We start from the raw sequence: 17,803 nt of genomic DNA, 5'->3' as shown, positions 1-17,803 counted from the left end.
AAGGAAATTCCTACTTACTCAATTGCAAAACTTATCATCTCTAATATTAGAACCATATACCTCGACTTTGGTCGTTTTAATTTTCCAAGATGCTTGCAACACGCCTTCTGCATGTAACATACGTTTTTTTGGTAACAAAAGAGTGATTATTAATTAATTACATTTTACGCAATTTGAATGAGCTATGCATGAATTCTATGCAAGTTGAAAGAGTTATCAAAACACTTTAAAAGTTTAGGGGTCAATTAAAGAGTAAATTACATCAATGGTACTTTAACTATACCCTAATTCACACTTTGGTACCTAAATTATATTTTGTCTCAAAAATATATTCGAACTTTATATGACCAGACATGACCTGCTATAACAGGTTAACTATTAAAAACAATGATGTGTACAATTTAATTTAAATATCGGTATGTAAATACAATTTTACCCTTCTTCCCATTTCATTCATTCTCTCTCTCCACGATTTCATTCACTGTCTCTTCAATTTTTTCTCACTCTCAAAATCAAAATTCATTTTCATTTCAGTAAATCAAAATCCATCCAGTTTTAGAAATTCGGTTTTTCTCTTTTACTCCCTTTCCAATTCTTTCCTCTCTTTGTTATTTTTTAGGTTGTTCTCTGTAAAATCAAAAAAAAACAAAAACCTAAAAATACAAATCAAAATCTAGAAAAAAAAAAGGATAAAAAATAGCAAGATGAAACCCAGGAAATGGAAGACTTTCTATGAAACCCAGGAAAAAAAGAAGAACCTTCAAAGGAACCCAGACGATGCAAATCCGATTCAAATTCTGAATCGCCGTTTGTTTATCGCTGCTCCAAGGACCTAGACTCAATTTCACTCAATCGAAAGCTCAAATCCTAAATCGGCCGTTTGTTCATCGCTGCTCCATGCCCTAGACTCCACTTTGTGAATCTCCTGGTCCATTATCAAGTCGTGGTTGAGGAATTGAAGGGTCGTTTCCATTCTCCACCTGTAGGGTTCCTGGAGCCAGCCATTTTTTGGCAGGTCCATTGCCTTCTGCACCAAGAACATTACCAGTATTTGAAGGAACTATCTCTTGAAATTTGAAATAAAAATTAAATGCAAATGCTTCAATCTATGTTCATCTATTAATTTAAGAGTTCACAAAGAAAAGGGAGAAGATTACAGCTTTGAAGACATACCCAAGGAGGTGAGGCATGAAGCCAATCATCAAGACCCCCGAAGAGAGAGAGAGGAAAGATGAAAGAGAGGTGGGAGAGAATAAACTAAGGCCTTGTTTTTTATAACCCACCTAATAACTTAAATTAAAATATTAAAACCTTATTTAATTTAAGTGCGTTTGATAATAATTATTTCTCTACTATTTAAATTAGTAAATTAAGTTAAAAAAACACTTATTTTCATAAGTCAAAATATTTAACTTAACATTTTAAACTAAACATTATCAACTAATATTTTTATAATAATTATATCATTTAATATTTTGATCACTTATATTATTCGGCACTTAAAATTCAATACTTATTTTTTCAGCACTTAATTTTAAGTTTTATCAAACAGCACCTAAGCCATTGTTTAATAAACCACTTAATTGCTTAAATTAAAATGTTAAGTACTTATTTAATTTAAGTGCGTTTGATAACGATTGTTTTTGCACCACTTAAATTAGTTAATTAAGTCAAAAACCACTTATTTTGATAAGTCAAAATATTTAACTTATCATTTTAAGTTAAACATTATCAACTAATATTTTTTTAAAATTGAAATCGTCAATATTTTCAGCACTTAAAATTCAGTATTTATTTTTTCAGCACTTAATTTTCAGTTTTATCAAACAGCACCTAAGAAAGAGAAAATTTAGTCAAAATTTGGGTTGACCGGTTAGTGACTGGCTAGACGTACTAAATTGTCCGGTTAAGGTATATTTTTGGGACAAAATATAATTTAGATACCAAAGTGTGAATCAGGATATAATTCAGGTACCATTGAAATAATTTACTCGTCAATTAAACTTTTTAAACAAATTATTAAGCTTTATTTTTTTATGTACCTTTTTATCGTTATATTCCATATTATTTATTTTTGCTTGTTATTTTTAGATTATGTGAATATGTAGAAAATGTTTGAATATTTGAAATTTTATCATAAATTTTATTATAGACAAATTTAAAGAAGTTCCCAACGAGTTTTATATTATTTTTATTTTACATTTCATTAGATTAAACAATATATTTTTTTTTTTTGACAGCAAAGTAAATACTCTTTATTGATTATCAGAAGTTAAAGCATTACAGATAAACTCCAGGGGGTTATGTCTCCATACCCCACTGTCAGACTCAGAACTCGAAGCCCTAGCTAGTAAGTGAGCTATCTTATTCGCTGACCTTCTCACAAAGGAGAATGATAAAATACCTAGCTCATTAAACAGAGCTTTACAGTCTTCAACTATAATGCCAAAAGGGGAAACTAGTTCGCTGGTCCCAGTGACTGCTAGTACCATGAGCTGAGAATCCGTTTCCAGATGAACAATGTGCAACTCCTCCTTCTTCAACCAACTGAGCGCTTCCCGGCAACTCATTGCCTCTGCAATCAGCGGGTCCTGACAGAACCCGAGCTGTCCGTTACTGGCTGCAATGAAGTCGCCCCTATCATTCCGAACTACAAAGCCAAACCCCGCTCTACCTGAACCTGCAAATAGTGCTGCATCCATATTTAGCTTAACAGTATCTTGTTCCGGGCGTTGCCATACCTGACCAGTTTCCACCGGACGGCCTGCGTTTGCTGTCATTTGAGCGAGCTGCCATCGCGATAAAAACGCTTCCGCACTACTGAATGTAATCGCCGGTGGTTGACGTTTTCCTTCCCACACGACATTATTCCTGTCGTTCCAAATCGCCCATCATAACATTGCTGTCATCTCCACTGTATTCTTATTAAACTTATTTTTAATGAAGCTCCAGAACTCACCAATATTTTCAGCACTGCTGCATAAGTTACCGTGATTTAATAATCGCCATACCTGACGGGCTTCTGGACAGGCTACCAGCGCGTGGAATATGGTTTCGTCGCCCGCATTGCACCTTGGGCAGTTCAGATTCGTTTCAACATGTTTTTTAGACAGCTCAACCTTTGTGGGTAGGCAACGAGCTATTGCTCTCCACATTAGGTGCCTGACCTTTGGTGGGACGTGAGAATTCCATATAGTGGCCCAGATATCTAATGTGCCATCCCCCTGGCTACTAGCTTGATCGTATTGCAAGAACCTGTACCCACTTCTAACTGAATAGGTTCCGTTCCTCTCCAGCTTCCATGACCATCTATCCTTAACTTCCCTCTGACTCAACACGACTTTTGCAACTTGCATTCTGTCTCTGTTCGATAGGAGTGCGTGTAATTTAGCCTGATCCCATTCTCCTTGCGGGCTAACTCTTAGCGATGCCACTTTGTCATCCTCTCCTCCCGGGGGTGCGATACTATCAATGTAGGGGTTAATGTCATCAGGCAGCCAGGGGTCATTCCATATATTTACTTCCTTCCCTGACCCAATAAGTATTCGGCTCTGCGATTTTAGTAAAGGAAGTGCAGCTACTATGCTTCTCCAAACATAACTTGGGTTGGCTTTGATTTCGGCCTCTAGTATGGAGGTATGGGGAAAATAGCGGGCTTTGAATATTCTAGCAACCATAGAATTTGGATAGACCAGCATACGCCAAGCTTGTTTTGCCAGAAAAGCGATATTAAATCTGTGCAATTTTTTGAAACCCATTCCGCCCTGTTGTTTTGGCTCGCAGAGTTTATCCCAAGACCTCCAGTGTATCTTTTTCCCGTTTCCATCCTCGGATCCCCACCAGAAGGAGTTTAAGAGTTTTTCAAGATCGTCGCAAAGTGTATTCGGTATAAGGAACATACTCATTATATAGGAAGGCAATGACTGTAGAACAGATTTAATTAATATTTCCTTTCCCGCTTTAGACAAGAATCTAGTCTTCCAGCTGCTTATTCTTTTCCTGACCATTGTCTCGATATAATCAAACACTTCTCTTTTATTTCTGCCAATTAAGGAAGGAAGCCCAAGATACTTACCCGGACTCTGAACTATTCCCACATTTAGATTGGCTCCGATGCTCACCTTTACGTCTGTTGGTACATTCTTGCTAAAATGGAGGGATGATTTGTTGAGATTGATTTTCTGACCTGAGGCTTCCTCGTACTGTTTGAGGCATTGTCTTATAGCTTCACATTCTATCATGGTTGCTCTGAAAAATAAATATCTGTCATCTGCAAAGAAAAGGTGGGTTACCGCTGGTGCCTGTGGTGCCACCGTGCAACCATGAATCCTACCGCTTGCTTCTAGATCTGATAGGGATGCTGATAGGCCCTCTGCACAAATTAGGAATAGGTAGGGTGAGATTGGGTCACCCTGCCTTAATCCTCTCTGGGGGATGATAGGACCAACTGTATGTGTTCCGTTGACAATATTTGATAACATCGAGATATTATCATGAGGACCAAAAGAGATATCTGCCTTTAAGTATGCCACGTAGCAAAGGAAGTCAGCTGGCGGATCTCCCTAGACTAGCTCTAAGAGATCCGCTGGCGGATCTCTAAGGCGAATCTCTCCATTCACCTTGGTAACGGCTGGCCGCCGGCTCGGCCATAAAGGATCATTAAATGGATCATTAACTGTCTTACCCGCCAGGTTAAGAGTAACTTGTAACCGCCATTAAATGAGCATTAATGGGGACTTTCTAATTACCTAGAGGTTACGAACTTCTCAACTATATATAGCCTACCATTCTAGGCTATCAAGGTACTCAGACTTTTCTATATTCTCTAAGCTTTGTCAATACAGTTTATTCTTCATATTCTCTACTGACTTTGGCATCGGAGTTTCCCCCGTCGAACCCAACGACGCCCCCACAGGGATGAGCTACGATCAGAAGTTTCTCCCTTGTTATCAATATTGTACTTAGCTTTATTGACACATTGCATGATTAACTGGACCCATACAGGAGAGAAGCCTAACTTAAGCATCATTTTTTCCAGAAAAACCCACTATACTCTGTCGTATGCTTTAGCCATGTCTAGTTTCAGTGAAGCGTAGCCAACTTTTCCTTGGGTTTTCCTGTTTAGAAAGTGATTTACCTCAAAAGCCATCATCACATTATCCGTTATCAGTCTTCCTGGGATGAAGGCGCTCTGCTGTTCCGCTATTATCTTTGGGAGGACTACCTTGAGTCTGTTTGCCAGGATTTTTGAAAGGATCTTGTATATCACATTGCATAGTGCAATTGGACGCAGATCAGAAGCAAACTCTGGGAGTGATTTCTTTGGGATAAGAACCAGTGTTGTCTCATTTATTTCATCGGGGATTTTTCCGGAGTTAAGCCACTGTAAACACGATTCTGTCACCTTATCACCCACAACACCCCAAAATTTTTGGTAGAAACACGGATTAAAACCGTTTGGCCCCGGGCTCTTCTCCGGGTGCATTGAGAAGACCGCTGCTTTTACTTCATCAGGGCTGAACGGTCTTAACAGGTCGACGTTGTCTTCGACAGTTATCTTGCAGGAGATTTTAGACAGAATAGGATCAGAGAAGCTCTGCTCGGAGGTGAAAATTCTATTGAAGTAACTGGATAAGGTTTCTTCGAGTCATGACCCCCAATCGCACCACTCACCATCCTCGCCTTTTAGTCTACTCAGGGAGTTCTTCTTTCTCCTTGCAGTTGCCGCTTTGTGGAAATAATTTGAGTTTAGGTCTCCCCCTTTTAGCCATAACTGTTTTGCACGCTGTCCCCAATAGTTTTCATTCTGCAACAGTAGTGTGTCTAATTCCTCTTTCGCTGATTTATACTCCTGAACCGATTCTGCGTCATTTCTGGTTTTTGATCTGCGGATGACTGTCTTACAAGCTTCTGTTCTCATTCTGTGCTGAGTTTTAAGCCTGTCGCCCCAACATATCAGTTCTGCACCACATAACTTCAGCCTATTCAGAAGGGGCATTTCGCTTTCTTCCTGCCAGCTTGAGATAACTTTGTCTTTACAATCACTTTCAAGTAACCACGCATTTTCAAATCTGAAACAGCGTCGTATAGGTTCCATATTCTGCCGTAGTGATAAGAAAAGGGTCGTATGATCCGAACAGGTGACCTCCTCATTTATTAGCTTTGCCTCTGTGAATCTGTTTCTCCAAGATGTGTTTGCAAGCGCTCTATCCAGCCGTTCTTCAATTAGATTGCCAGCTTCCCGACCCCTTTCCCAGGTAAAAGGATAACCCATCATTCTGATATCAGTTAAGCCACTAACTTCAATTGCTGAATTAAACCCTCTCAATAGTGCCGGGTTATGTCTTGCTCCACCCGAATTTTCTGTTTGGGATCGTATATCATTAAAATCCCCGATGATAATCCACGGAAGGTGGGAGAGTGTTGATAGGTGCTGAATTAGGTCCCATGATTCCTGTCTTCGAGTTCTTTCCGGATAGCCATAATAACCCGTTAGTCTCCATGGGGCCAGACCTTGAAGGCTTATTTCAACATCGATGAAACTCCGCGAGGAGCGGAGTAATTTGACTGAGCCTTTTTGTTTCCAAAAGAGGGCTAGTCCTCCCCCGTAGTTGACGACTTCCACTGTGAAGACCCCCTCGTATCCTAGTTTCTTCCTTATTGCTTCCACTTTTAACTGACTACATTTAACCTCACTTAAAAACACAAATTCGGGCTTCGTTTTGGACACTAAGTCCTTCAGCATTCGAACTGTTCGAGGATTGCCCGCCCCTCGATAGTTCCAACTTAGAGTGCTCATAGTCCCTGGCGGGCCTGGACATCAGGACCCACCTCTTGATCATTCATTGTGTGTGCGGATTGGTTCTCTCCTTTGCTCTGGTTTGAAGGTTCCAGCAGCTCCTCATCCATATCAGTGCTTTGATTAGTTGGATCCTCCTGCCTTCTTTTCTTTGTTTCAGGGATAGTGATTCCCCCCAAGCTGGTATCCGTTTCTGTACTGCCAGTGTGAAACATTTGGATTGAAGTAGCTCTTAGATTACCGTTCTTTGAAATTTGAGCAGTAATTGATAGGTCCTGCACTTTCGGGGGACTTGACAGTAAATACTTTGATTTTAACTGTTGTGCCGCTCTCCATGTTAATGCTCTGAGAGAAATAGAATAAGCCCTCTTCGCTTTATCTGGGTCAGGAACATCAAGCAGGTGCTCACAAAATTTATCCGAATGACCAATCAAACCACAGAAAAAGCAAAAGGTCGGCAATCGTTCGTATCGAAAGCAGACCCAGTGAAACTCTCCACCTGCTTTACAAATCTTCAGCTTCCTTTTTAGAGGTTGAAACACATTTACTGTTGTCCTTATTTGCATATAAGTTCTTCCAATTCCAGTAAAATTATTTGGGTCGGATTCTACGAAGCTTCCAAGAAAATTCCCAATATAAACCGCTACTCTCTCCGACATAAAACCAAGAGGGATGTCGTGTACCTGTACCCAGAAATCCGTACTGTATAGTTCTATTGATTTCGTCTCCTGATTCTGCTCTAGTGGCGCCAATAACAGCAGTTGCTGCTCGAAAGTCCAGGGCCCTCCCTTCAGTACTCTGTCACATTAAAGGGGATGATAGAACTCAAATTGATAGGAATTTGGACCGAGTTCCATCACACAGATTCCTCTGGAGGGGCTCCATAGGTCGGTAAGGACGTTTTTCATAAAGTGGGTTTTGATGCTTCGAGTCGTGACAAACGACCCTATTAGGCTCCAGGACGTCGGGCGAGGTGGCGGCGGTATGTCTTCGTTCTGCAAGATCAATCCTGCGGCTGCTTCATCTTCTAGTGTAATGCTGTGAATGGTATCTGTTAGTTTCTCCATAGCTGCTTGCTGCGCGAACTCGGGGTTTTAGGGTTTAAGTGGGTCGGCGATTTTGCTCCTCAAAAGGGAGAGATTCTAACTTTAGCTTAAGCTTATATGGTGGGAAAAAATAGATTAAACAATATAAATACAATAAGAAAATTAAGAATAATAAAATGTTGTATACATTGGAAAGAAAAAAATTATAAAAAGCAATAAAAACCATAAAATGTACAAATAAAACAACAAAGATCTAAATCATATCATTCTCATAAGTTTTTATGAGAATCCCGTAGAAAAATCGCTGCAATCTATTTTCCATTATTTAGATTTTTTCGGACATTCGGATTTGAATCATTGCAACCATGCAGATCTATAGATCTATAGACAAGATGAATCTTTTTCGCTCTTGCTAATACCGAAAAAAGTAAAAATGAAAGTATAGCTAACATATATAGATCTGACGGAAAAAAAAATTTCTACAAGAAATATAGATTCAAAACCAACAAAAAAAATGCAAAAATGCAAATAAAAACTAAAACTAAAACTAAAATATAGATACATGAGGAGGTTCCACTTCTAACGAAATCTGATTAGAAGACTCGAAATGAGAAAAATAAAGAAAACATAGACAAAGGAATAAAGTGATGGTGGTAGCAACAACATATGAAGGAGGGTTGATGTCACATCCGGATCTAAATTTCTAGAATTTATACCTTGATAGTAATATATATTATAATTATTAGGTGGGTGATTTTTATTTGGTGCTATAGGGAAAGTTTGGAGTTAATGTGATGAGTTTATATGTAAATTAAAAGTTTATGGTAAATTTTAAAAGATTATATAAAAATGGAGGACCAAACCTGTAATTTGACAGATTTGGATATAAATCCCAAACCTGCCAAGAGGTGGGGTCGGGTGCGAATATATCTTCTTTTCTTTTATATGTTCTTCTTTATCTGTTCTTCGTGATTTTTATCGTTCCTGAACCGTTTCTCCACCGTTTCTTTGATTCACGGAGATTCGACCGTCCGAATCATTCGAAATTTAAAACATAACATCCTTATACATAGATCTAAGTCCTAGCCAAAGAGTTTTTGAGTTTCGGCAACGTTTGGAGGGAAATGGCTTAGACAGAATTTAGAAAAGAATCGATCGGGTATATTTTCCTCAATTTAGAGCCAAAGTAAGTAACTATCAACTATATTTTGAGTTTTATGTATATGGATATATATATAATCAAAGAATTTTCAAAAAAGTGATATTTTAAGGTTATGCAGGAATTTTGTAAATTGGGGTTTTTCACGATTTTGCTTTTTATTGTGAAATTATGGTTCAAATGAAGCTATTGATTATGCTTCTATGTGAATTTCAGATTTTACTTGATTATGTTGATTTAAGGCTTAATTTGGTTGATTTACATATATACATATATGTTTTTGGTTTCAATATATATATATAATATATATATATATATATATATATATATATATATTGAACAAAATGAATTTGATGATTTATTACGAATTGTTTTTGGATTGAGAAATCGGTTGCGGTTATTATTGTTATTATTTTGGATTGAAGTCCAAATATGATTTTTATGATACAAAATGGCTAATTGTAGCCAAATGATTTTTGGTTATGAAATAATTTGGAATTTGATTGTGAAAGGATATTTGAGCACGTTATGATTTTATGATTTTATATCCATCGAGAGCTATCCGGATCGGTGGTTCCATATTTGAAGACCATGTTCAGTGAGGGACATGGCCTGTGTACACAGTTTGAAAGACCTATTGGGTATGGCAAAGAAGTGTCGGGTAATACCATATGGGATAGGCAATGTTAAGAGACGTCTCGATTATATATGTGGTTATGGATTGATACTTAAGGGGAGAAACTCGAGGATGGATACAATGTTTTAAGTTCATTTGGATTATGTTTTACGATATGATTGATTTTGATATAAGGTTTTACGTTTGATTGATTACGATTTGGTTTGATAAAACGCTTATTTGATTATAATATTTTATAAGGTTTTGAACTCAAGAATGGATACAAGATTATATATTTTTATGGTTTACTACTTTGACTATATATGAACTTAAGTTTTGAGTATATTTTATAAGGTTTTGATTAAATCTCTTTATCAATGTATATGTGTAGCTATGTTAAGTAAAGTTAGTTTTTGTAGCTGATAGTTTCTTACTGAGATTTTTGTCTCACCTTTTTAAATGTTTTAATGTTTTTAGGTGAGAAAGTACATGATATATAGAAGGTTACCGACCGTTTAGGCGGGGTTTGGAAGTTGGCTGCTTATTGTGAGAATTATGGTTAGAACTTTGGTAATTTAATTGTAATATAATGGCGTTGGATAATTTGGAGACTCTCAAGTATTGATTATGATCTTCCTATTTCACGTCCGATGCCGATTGAGGTCGTCTAGGGTCGGGTGTGACAGTTGAGCAAGTAGGAAGTAGTTGGGAGAATGACAGACGAGAGAATCTGGAGTTTCTCTTTCTGTTTAAATCATCTTTGTTTTCTTTTTGTGCGTAGAAAATGTAACTGTTTAGTCCATTCTTTAGTATCATGTATTAGTGATTTAGATTTCCCATTTTATTTTATGGAGGATTGTCCAGCTCCAATTTAGAGTCTGGTTTGTAAGGACATCGCCAATATTTACAACTAATCAAAGTAATTAGCCATAAAAAACAATAAGAATAATAATAACTTATTCTTATTTTCATTCTTGAACCAAAAAACCTCTTGGATGAATTTAGTATAAAGTAATCATAGAAGACATCTGTGTTTAATATTTTAGAAAGATTTTTTTTGTTTTAATTGTATTTTAGTAAAAGCTACTTTATAGAAAAGTGTTAATATAATCTAACATACAAAATAATATTATTTTAACCTTAACATTTATGAAGTTATTGCAATTATAGATGTGGGTTAACAAATTTTGTATATTTTAAGTGGCAAATTTCATTAAGTTCCATTTCACAAATACTGAAACTAAAATGACGTCTTAAAAAAAAAAAAAAACTAAAATGATGGCCCTGTTTGAGAATTAGCTGTTAGCTGATTACATTAACTGATTTGACTAGCTGTTTGTGTAGATCTGTTTGGTTAAAATTAGTTGATTGATAATAGCGGTTTCTGCAAAAAGACGAATAAGAACATTTTTTTTTTTAATTTTAGGACATGCAAACTAAAAGTAGGGTTAAAAAAGTCCATTAATTTTAATATTGCAAAATGCTAATTGAAAAAGCTCCTAAAATGAGCTTTTTCTAAATTAGCGTTTTCATCCCAAAACTCTCTCCCAAACACTTCAATCAGCGGTTTCAGTGGTCAAACCGCTAAAGTTGGTCAAAACCGCTCTTTTTATCCCAAAACTCTCTTTACCAGAAAAGTCCGTTATCAAAATTACAGTAATGTTTCTCAAAAAGAAAGAAACTATTTTGGTAACTTATCTATAAATTAACAAGAATTTATTATTTTATTACACATGGCCAACATTTATCAACAAAATTTGAAAATTGTTAGATTTTCAAAATTATAAACTACTTTTATACAAAACCGCAAACCCTTTATAGTAGGGAATTTGAATAAAAAATTAGCAATTTAATTTTAGATAACTTTAAAATGGTGCCCGCTATGGTTACTTTGTTTTTTACAAAGTACCGTTACTTGGTGTGGTTTTCACCATTGGATGATAGAGCATAAAATTAATCCAATGGTGAAAACCACACCAAGTAACAGTACTTTCTAAAAAACAAAGTAACTATAGCGAACACCCTTTAAAATTGATAAAACTAAAAATAATTACATTAGATTTTGATATTACAAGATTAAAGCAATATTAAAAAATAGTGGATAATTAATTGTAAAATAAATTTTAAAACCGTATGTAATTTCCTCTAAACTAAATCGTTTTCATAGGATCAAATACATGAATATGTACAAAATTACAACTAAGTCATATCAACAAACTTAATTCTTAATATGTCATTATTCTCTACATATTATGATTTTACACTATAATTTAAGGATAAAGGTGCAAAAATACCCCTAACGTTTTGGGCCAGGAGCAATTTTACCCCTAACGTCTAAAATTGTGCAATTTTACCCCTAAAGTTGGAAGCCAAGAGCAATTTTACCCCTAACATTAATAAATTGGGTCAATTTGAGAAATAATTCATCAAACTGTCTTCTCGGTCATGAATCTTGTTATCTACACTTCATACGTGTGTCATTTTATCAGTAACAAATCACAAACATTAGTTGAGATGTGAAAAAAATAAAAAAATAAAAAATATACTGTCTTTTTGTACGGATTAGACAAAAAAAATTTAAAAAATCCACCGAATTTATAAATATTAATCTCAAATTCTATTATTAAATTATAAAAAACATGAAATCCTTTTTTTAGAACGAATTATTATGCAATTGGTGCACAATAATGAACAAAAATATACGTGTTTTATAATAGTGTCTGAAATTGACCCAATTTATCAACGTTAGGGGTAAAATTGCTCTTGGCTTCCAACGTTAGGGGTAAAATTGCATCATTTTAGACGTTAATGGTAAAGTTGCTCATGGCCCAAAACGTTAGGGGTATTTTTGCACCTTAAAATCGCTCTTGGCTTCCAACGTTAGAGGTAAAATATCTGATTTACCAATATTACTTTCGCACAATTAATCTTAATAGAAAGGAAATTTATATAAAAATGGGTTAAGATGCAAAAATACCCCTAACGTTTTGGGCCATGAGCAACTTTACCCTTAACGTCTAAAATGATGCAATTTTACCCCTAACGTTGGAAGCCAAGAGCAATTTTACCCCTAACGTTGATAAATTGGGTCAATTTCAGACATTATTATAAAACACGTATATTTTTGTTCATTATTCTGCACCAATTGCATAATAATTCATTCTAAAAAAAGGATTTCATGTTTTTTATAATTTAATAATAGAATTTGAGATTAATATTTATAAATTCGGTGGATTTTTTAAATTTTTTTTGTCTTATCCGTACAAAAAGACAGTATATTTTTTTATTTTTTTTATTTTTTCACATCCCAACTAATGTTTGTGATTTGTTACTGATAAAATGACACACGTATGAAGTGTAGATAACAAGATTCATGACCGAGAAGACAGTTTGATGAATTATTTCTCAAATTGATCCAATTTATTAACGTTAGGGGTAAAATTACTCTTGGCTTCCAACGTTAGGGGTAAAATTGCATAATTTTAGATGTTAGGAGTAAAATTGCTCTTGGCTTCCAACGTTAGGGGTAAAATTGCACAATTTTAGACGTTAGGGGTAAAATTGCTCATTGCCCAAAACGTTAGGGGTATTTTTGCACCTTTACCTATAATTTAAAAAATCTAGACTCCAATTCATAAATCATAAATCTTAGCAAATATATTCTAAACTTCTAATTTATAAATTCTAATCCTTAAAATATATTAAGAGTACTGATTTTACTAGTTTGACATAATCTAAAATTATGACTTAACATAGTTGGTAGAATATGAATTTCTGTGTAATTTTCCCTTTTCGGGGACCATACTTAAGTTACTTGATCGGGCCTATAATCCAAATGGGCCAAGCTCATTCAAAACCCAACAAGGAATCCATTACGAAACCGACTCGGATCCTTTATAAGATCCAAATCCGACCCAATGAATCCTTTCTCTTTGACGAACTTCGATCGCCATATCCAATACGAAGAGAAAGTCTGAAGGATTCGAATTCAAATAACTCAAGCCACCGGTAAATTCCTACTTCTTAATTCATTCTTACGTTAACGAAGTTTATCTTCTTCTGTACAACTATTGAATAGGAATTTTTGGATTATGTTTCCTGTGATTGTGCAACGAAAACCCTAATTTGTGCTTATAGTTGTCATTGTTCATCCAAATTATGGTTTTATTTTCTGTTTGGTGGATAAGAATTAGAACTTAAATTTTTCCGGCCACAACGTTCTTTCTCCTTTAATATATGTAATTCTTTGGAGAAATTTTTATGGATGTATAGTTTGTGATTTGGTAGGGTGATTGAAAAGATAGTTACAAGCGATGACAACTGCAGCCCGACCCACATGGGCACCTGCAAAAGGTGGCAATGAACAAGGTGGTACTCGAATTTTTGGTCCGTCTCAGAAGTACTCATCGAGGGATCTTGCCGCTCATACAAATCTAAAACCCAGGTGGATGCTTGTTGCCTTTCCTGAAAAATAATTGATGTTATGTGCTAGTTGGAGCATCCTTGCTTGCATTTGTGAAGTTAATTTACATTATCTCTTTGGATTCTAAGCTTACTTTTTGTAGAAGAAGCCAAGTGGTCGCTCTATGAATTTGTTTATATATGTGTGCGCCTGTGTTTATGGTTGCTTATGAATGTGGTAGCCAAATATAGCCAGGATCAACTCATTTGAGAGTATGATATATTTGACCTTTCCTTTGCATCAACACATTTGAACCTCAGAGACTAGGTAGCTGGTTTTCTTTTTCTCTCCCCTATTTAGATGTTAAATTTGATTATATGTTGGTTGATTTGGTTATATACTAGGAGAGAGTGCATGAAGATTCATTTCTCGATACTGGAGGAGCATGTTTGCTTAGGGCATGATTTATCTACTCTTTTGACTTTTCTACGTCTGTATCTTAAGTCCATATATTGTTGCACAAGAGTATATCTGGCTTCGAACATAATTTGAGGTTATTCAGATTTGCTAAGATTACTAGAAACTCGGAATGAAAGGTTGTGATGTTACCACTCCTTTAAATTGAAAGATGCAATTATTTCATTTAGGGCGTGACTAGATTTTTTGTCAGGATTTATATTGAAGGTAGGAATGTAATTTTGTTTACAGTTAGCATTCTTAGCTGACTGGGTTAGTGAACTTTGGAGTAAGGACGATAAGTAGTGGTAGGGAAAAGTTGATTCAAGGGGGTCAGCGAGCTGGAAAGGAAGAGGGGGAAGGAAAGGAAAGGAGAAATTAATTTGGATTGCAAGAAGCTTTTCTAATTTCTCCTTCTTTCTCCCTATATCGAAACAAGTATAGGCCACTTCATTTTTTCTATTTGTATTCAAGTCGTGTGTTGCATATGCATCCATGTTTTGATCATCATCTTTGCAACGCATAACTGGTATTTCTTCATGCCTGTATAATAGATCTGCATATGCATGTGATTTGTTTATCCATGCATTGAAAGTTGCATTAGTTGTGAATTTGTGAATGGTATAGGTAATTCGTCCTTTCAAAGATGCATAGATTTATTTTCTCACTCCTTTGTGTGCATGACAGGAAGGAAGGGCAAGACACACAGGAGGAATTGCACAAAAGGAATCTCCGTGAAGAACTGGAAGATAGAGAAAGAAGACATTTCTCATCAAAGGATAAGTCTTATGGTATAGTATTACTTCATCATAATTTTTGGTTGGTGTTCTGAATTTACCTTTTACTATTGTGTTCCCCCAAAGTTGCTCATTTTTCTTTTCTTTTTTCCATGAAATCTATTTGTGGCAGATGATAGAGATCGTAGAAAGAGTAATCAACTTCTCTTGGAAGGTGAATACGCCAGCTTTCCCAATTTATACAGAATAATATTATTCTCTGATCACTTCACTAACTGCAGAAGCCATTTGTAGGTACAAAACGGGATGAAGATCGAATTGTTCCGCGAAGTGTCGATGCTGATGATTCTGATGTCGAACTTAACAATGATGATGAGAGGTATTACTTTTGGCTGATATACTCAAATTATGTTCATACGTAATCTGCATTTTCTGTGACGACTTCTTGGTATTGGAAGAAGAATGCTTAATAATGAAAATATGAATTAAGCAGCTAAAGAACCTTTAGCATTATCATTGCTAATTAAATACATTGAACATGTCTGACATCGGTGTTGTTCTCTCGTACTGTTTAGGTGGCATTGTACAACTGTATTGCACTTAATATATGCATCTTTTAGGTGGAAGAAGTTGTGCAACCTTTTTGAGTTAGCCCACAACCATAGTTAAATCGAGATTCGACTCGTGACTCGAAATCTCATTTTGCGAATCGGGACTCGTGAATCGAATCGTGGATCAAATTCAAAATGCTGTAAAAAAATAAAATATTAACCATGTTTAACTTTAAATATTAGTCCAAAAAATGCAATTTTAATATCTAAATGGAAATTATATCAAGTTATAAAAGAAAGTAGAGACAGACAGAATATAGAAAATAGAAAGAATAGAGAGTAGAAGAAGATAATAACAAATAAATAGAAAAGAAGGAAAGTTTTGGAATTTGTAAAGTGAAGAGTCGTCTAATACAACAACAACAACAATAACAAAGCCTTAGTCCCGAAATGATTCGGGGAAAGTGAAGAGTCGTCTAATAATTGAAACTAATTGGATTTCATAATTTCCGTACGTTTTTTTGTTTTTGTAAAGTGAATAGTCATCTTCTTTGAAACTTCTTCTACTGCACGTTTTTGAGTTGTTAAAAATTGAATTTTTTGTTTGAATGGTGGCCTAAATCGACCGAATCGGGTGACTCAATGAATCGGCCAAATCGGTGGTGACTCGTCCGATTCATGAAGCTTCTGATTCGTACCATAGATACGACTCAAATTCTTCATGAATCAATCGAATCGTACAACTATGCCCACAACTATCATCCAAAATCATCTGTTTCTAATTTTTTGTTTCCAAATGGTGATGACAAATAGATTTTTATATATGTATTTCACCTTTATTAGCATACTTTACCCCTTGAAACTGTTGGCCTAACTTAACTTGCTTCTATTATTTTGTGCTTAGTGATGACGATGATGATGATGAAGATGAGGACGATACAGAAGCTCTTATGGCTGAGCTTGAACGAATTAAGAGGGAAAGAGCGGAGGAGAAAATGCGGCAGGTAAATTCGATCTCATGATTATTTATTTATGTATTTGTTGTTTTCGAAAAAAAGTTAGGAGCAACCCTTTTTCCCCCCATGTTTTCATAGGACCAAGAAAGGGCAGCTGAAGAGCTTAAAGTGAAGGAAGAGCAACTTCTTAAAGGAAACCCACTACTTAACAATCCTACATCTTTTAATGTGAAAAGGAGGTTGGTATTTGGAGGGATCTAATCTACTGTAATTCATTTTTTTTTTTTGGCTTCTAAAAGCAAGTATAGACCTATCATTACCAGGCAACATTATGCTAATAATAATTTATATTATGTGGCTCAGATGGGATGATGATGTGGTCTTCAAGAACCAGGCTCGAGGTGAAACGAAAGCTCCTAAGCGCTTCATCAATGATACCATCAGGAATGACTTCCATAGAAAATTCCTTCAGAAATACATGAAATAATTGCATAATGGAGTGGCTATGCAATCATCATATGTATTAAAGATAACAACAAGCTTCTCATTTGACTTCACTTTGATGTATTTTTCACTGAAAGAATGTGATTAAATTTCTCTTTTTTTTTTTCTCTTCTTCGCCAACGCTTGTCAACTATTATATGTACAAGACAAATATATGAAACTACTGATAGTCAATGCAACTTTTAGGTTGGGTGTCAAAGATGAGTTGTCGTGCCTATTTGATCTATAGATTCTATAATTATATATGACACAAATGTAGTAAAAATGATAATAGTTTAACACGGGGTGTTAGGCTGGTTGTCTCTATAAATTGTGGTATTGTGTTAGAAATTGACAACTTTACTTCTAGGTGGTGTTGGTGTAATCTTCAAACTTGTTTTTTTTTTCTTTTTTTTGCTGAATATGTATTTGCCCCAAAAAAAAAAAATTCAACTGTATCTCTATTTTTCTATTTACATCTTGAATTTGTTTAAAATGAATTCTTAAATCGCTAACTTTTTAAAGTGGTATAATTGGTTACGCGGTGTTATGTTTTTCAGTTTTGATATCCTTTCATATTTTGACATAATTTCTGTAT

At 35.4% G+C, this 17,803-nt stretch overlaps 1 protein-coding gene and 1 long non-coding RNA gene across 3 annotated transcripts; one reads left to right on the top strand and one right to left on the bottom strand.

The window, feature by feature from the left end:
• Nucleotides 1-376: 376 nt before the first annotated feature.
• On the bottom strand, nucleotides 377-1,256 carry LOC136220892 (uncharacterized). Its single transcript, XR_010684758.1, has 2 exons — nucleotides 1,174-1,256; nucleotides 377-1,027 (listed from the first exon to the last, which is right to left on the bottom strand). It is a non-coding gene; the product is annotated as an uncharacterized lncRNA (long non-coding RNA).
• Nucleotides 1,257-13,497: 12,241 nt separating this feature from the next.
• LOC136219299 (uncharacterized) lies at nucleotides 13,498-17,425 on the top strand. 2 transcript variants are annotated; one of them, XM_066006659.1, is made up of 8 exons: nucleotides 13,498-13,628; nucleotides 13,908-14,064; nucleotides 15,166-15,269; nucleotides 15,388-15,429; nucleotides 15,510-15,594; nucleotides 16,671-16,770; nucleotides 16,861-16,961; nucleotides 17,086-17,425. In XM_066006659.1, exons 2-8 carry the CDS (start codon nucleotides 13,934-13,936, stop codon nucleotides 17,207-17,209), a joined length of 687 nt encoding a protein of 228 aa, XP_065862731.1. In that variant the 5' UTR covers nucleotides 13,498-13,628; nucleotides 13,908-13,933; the 3' UTR covers nucleotides 17,210-17,425. The 2 variants fall into 2 exon arrangements, with proteins under 2 accessions (XP_065862731.1, XP_065862732.1); XM_066006660.1 differs by having other exon boundaries at nucleotides 13,517-13,628; nucleotides 13,893-14,064.
• Nucleotides 17,426-17,803: the final 378 nt, after the last annotated feature.

This window comes from Euphorbia lathyris, chromosome 2, assembly GCF_963576675.1.
Source record: "Euphorbia lathyris chromosome 2, ddEupLath1.1, whole genome shotgun sequence".
Taxonomy (NCBI): Eukaryota; Viridiplantae; Streptophyta; class Magnoliopsida; order Malpighiales; family Euphorbiaceae; genus Euphorbia; species Euphorbia lathyris.
The sequence above is the reverse complement of the archived record's forward strand: the minus strand, read 5'-3'. Positions and strand labels throughout refer to the sequence as shown.

What these genes read in the sequence shown, in the direction of transcription:
- LOC136219299 (XM_066006659.1), top strand. Translation starts at nt 13,934, where the DNA reads ATGACAACTGCAGCCCGACCCACATGGGCACCTGCAAAAGGTGGCAAT. An exon ending in ATCAAAGGATAAGTCTTATG is followed by an intron (nt 15,270 to 15,387) that starts GTATAGTATTAC and finishes TATTTGTGGCAG; the next exon opens with ATGATAGAGATCGTAGAAAG. An exon ending in TCTTTTAATGTGAAAAGGAG is followed by an intron (nt 16,962 to 17,085) that starts GTTGGTATTTGG and finishes TATGTGGCTCAG; the next exon opens with ATGGGATGATGATGTGGTCT.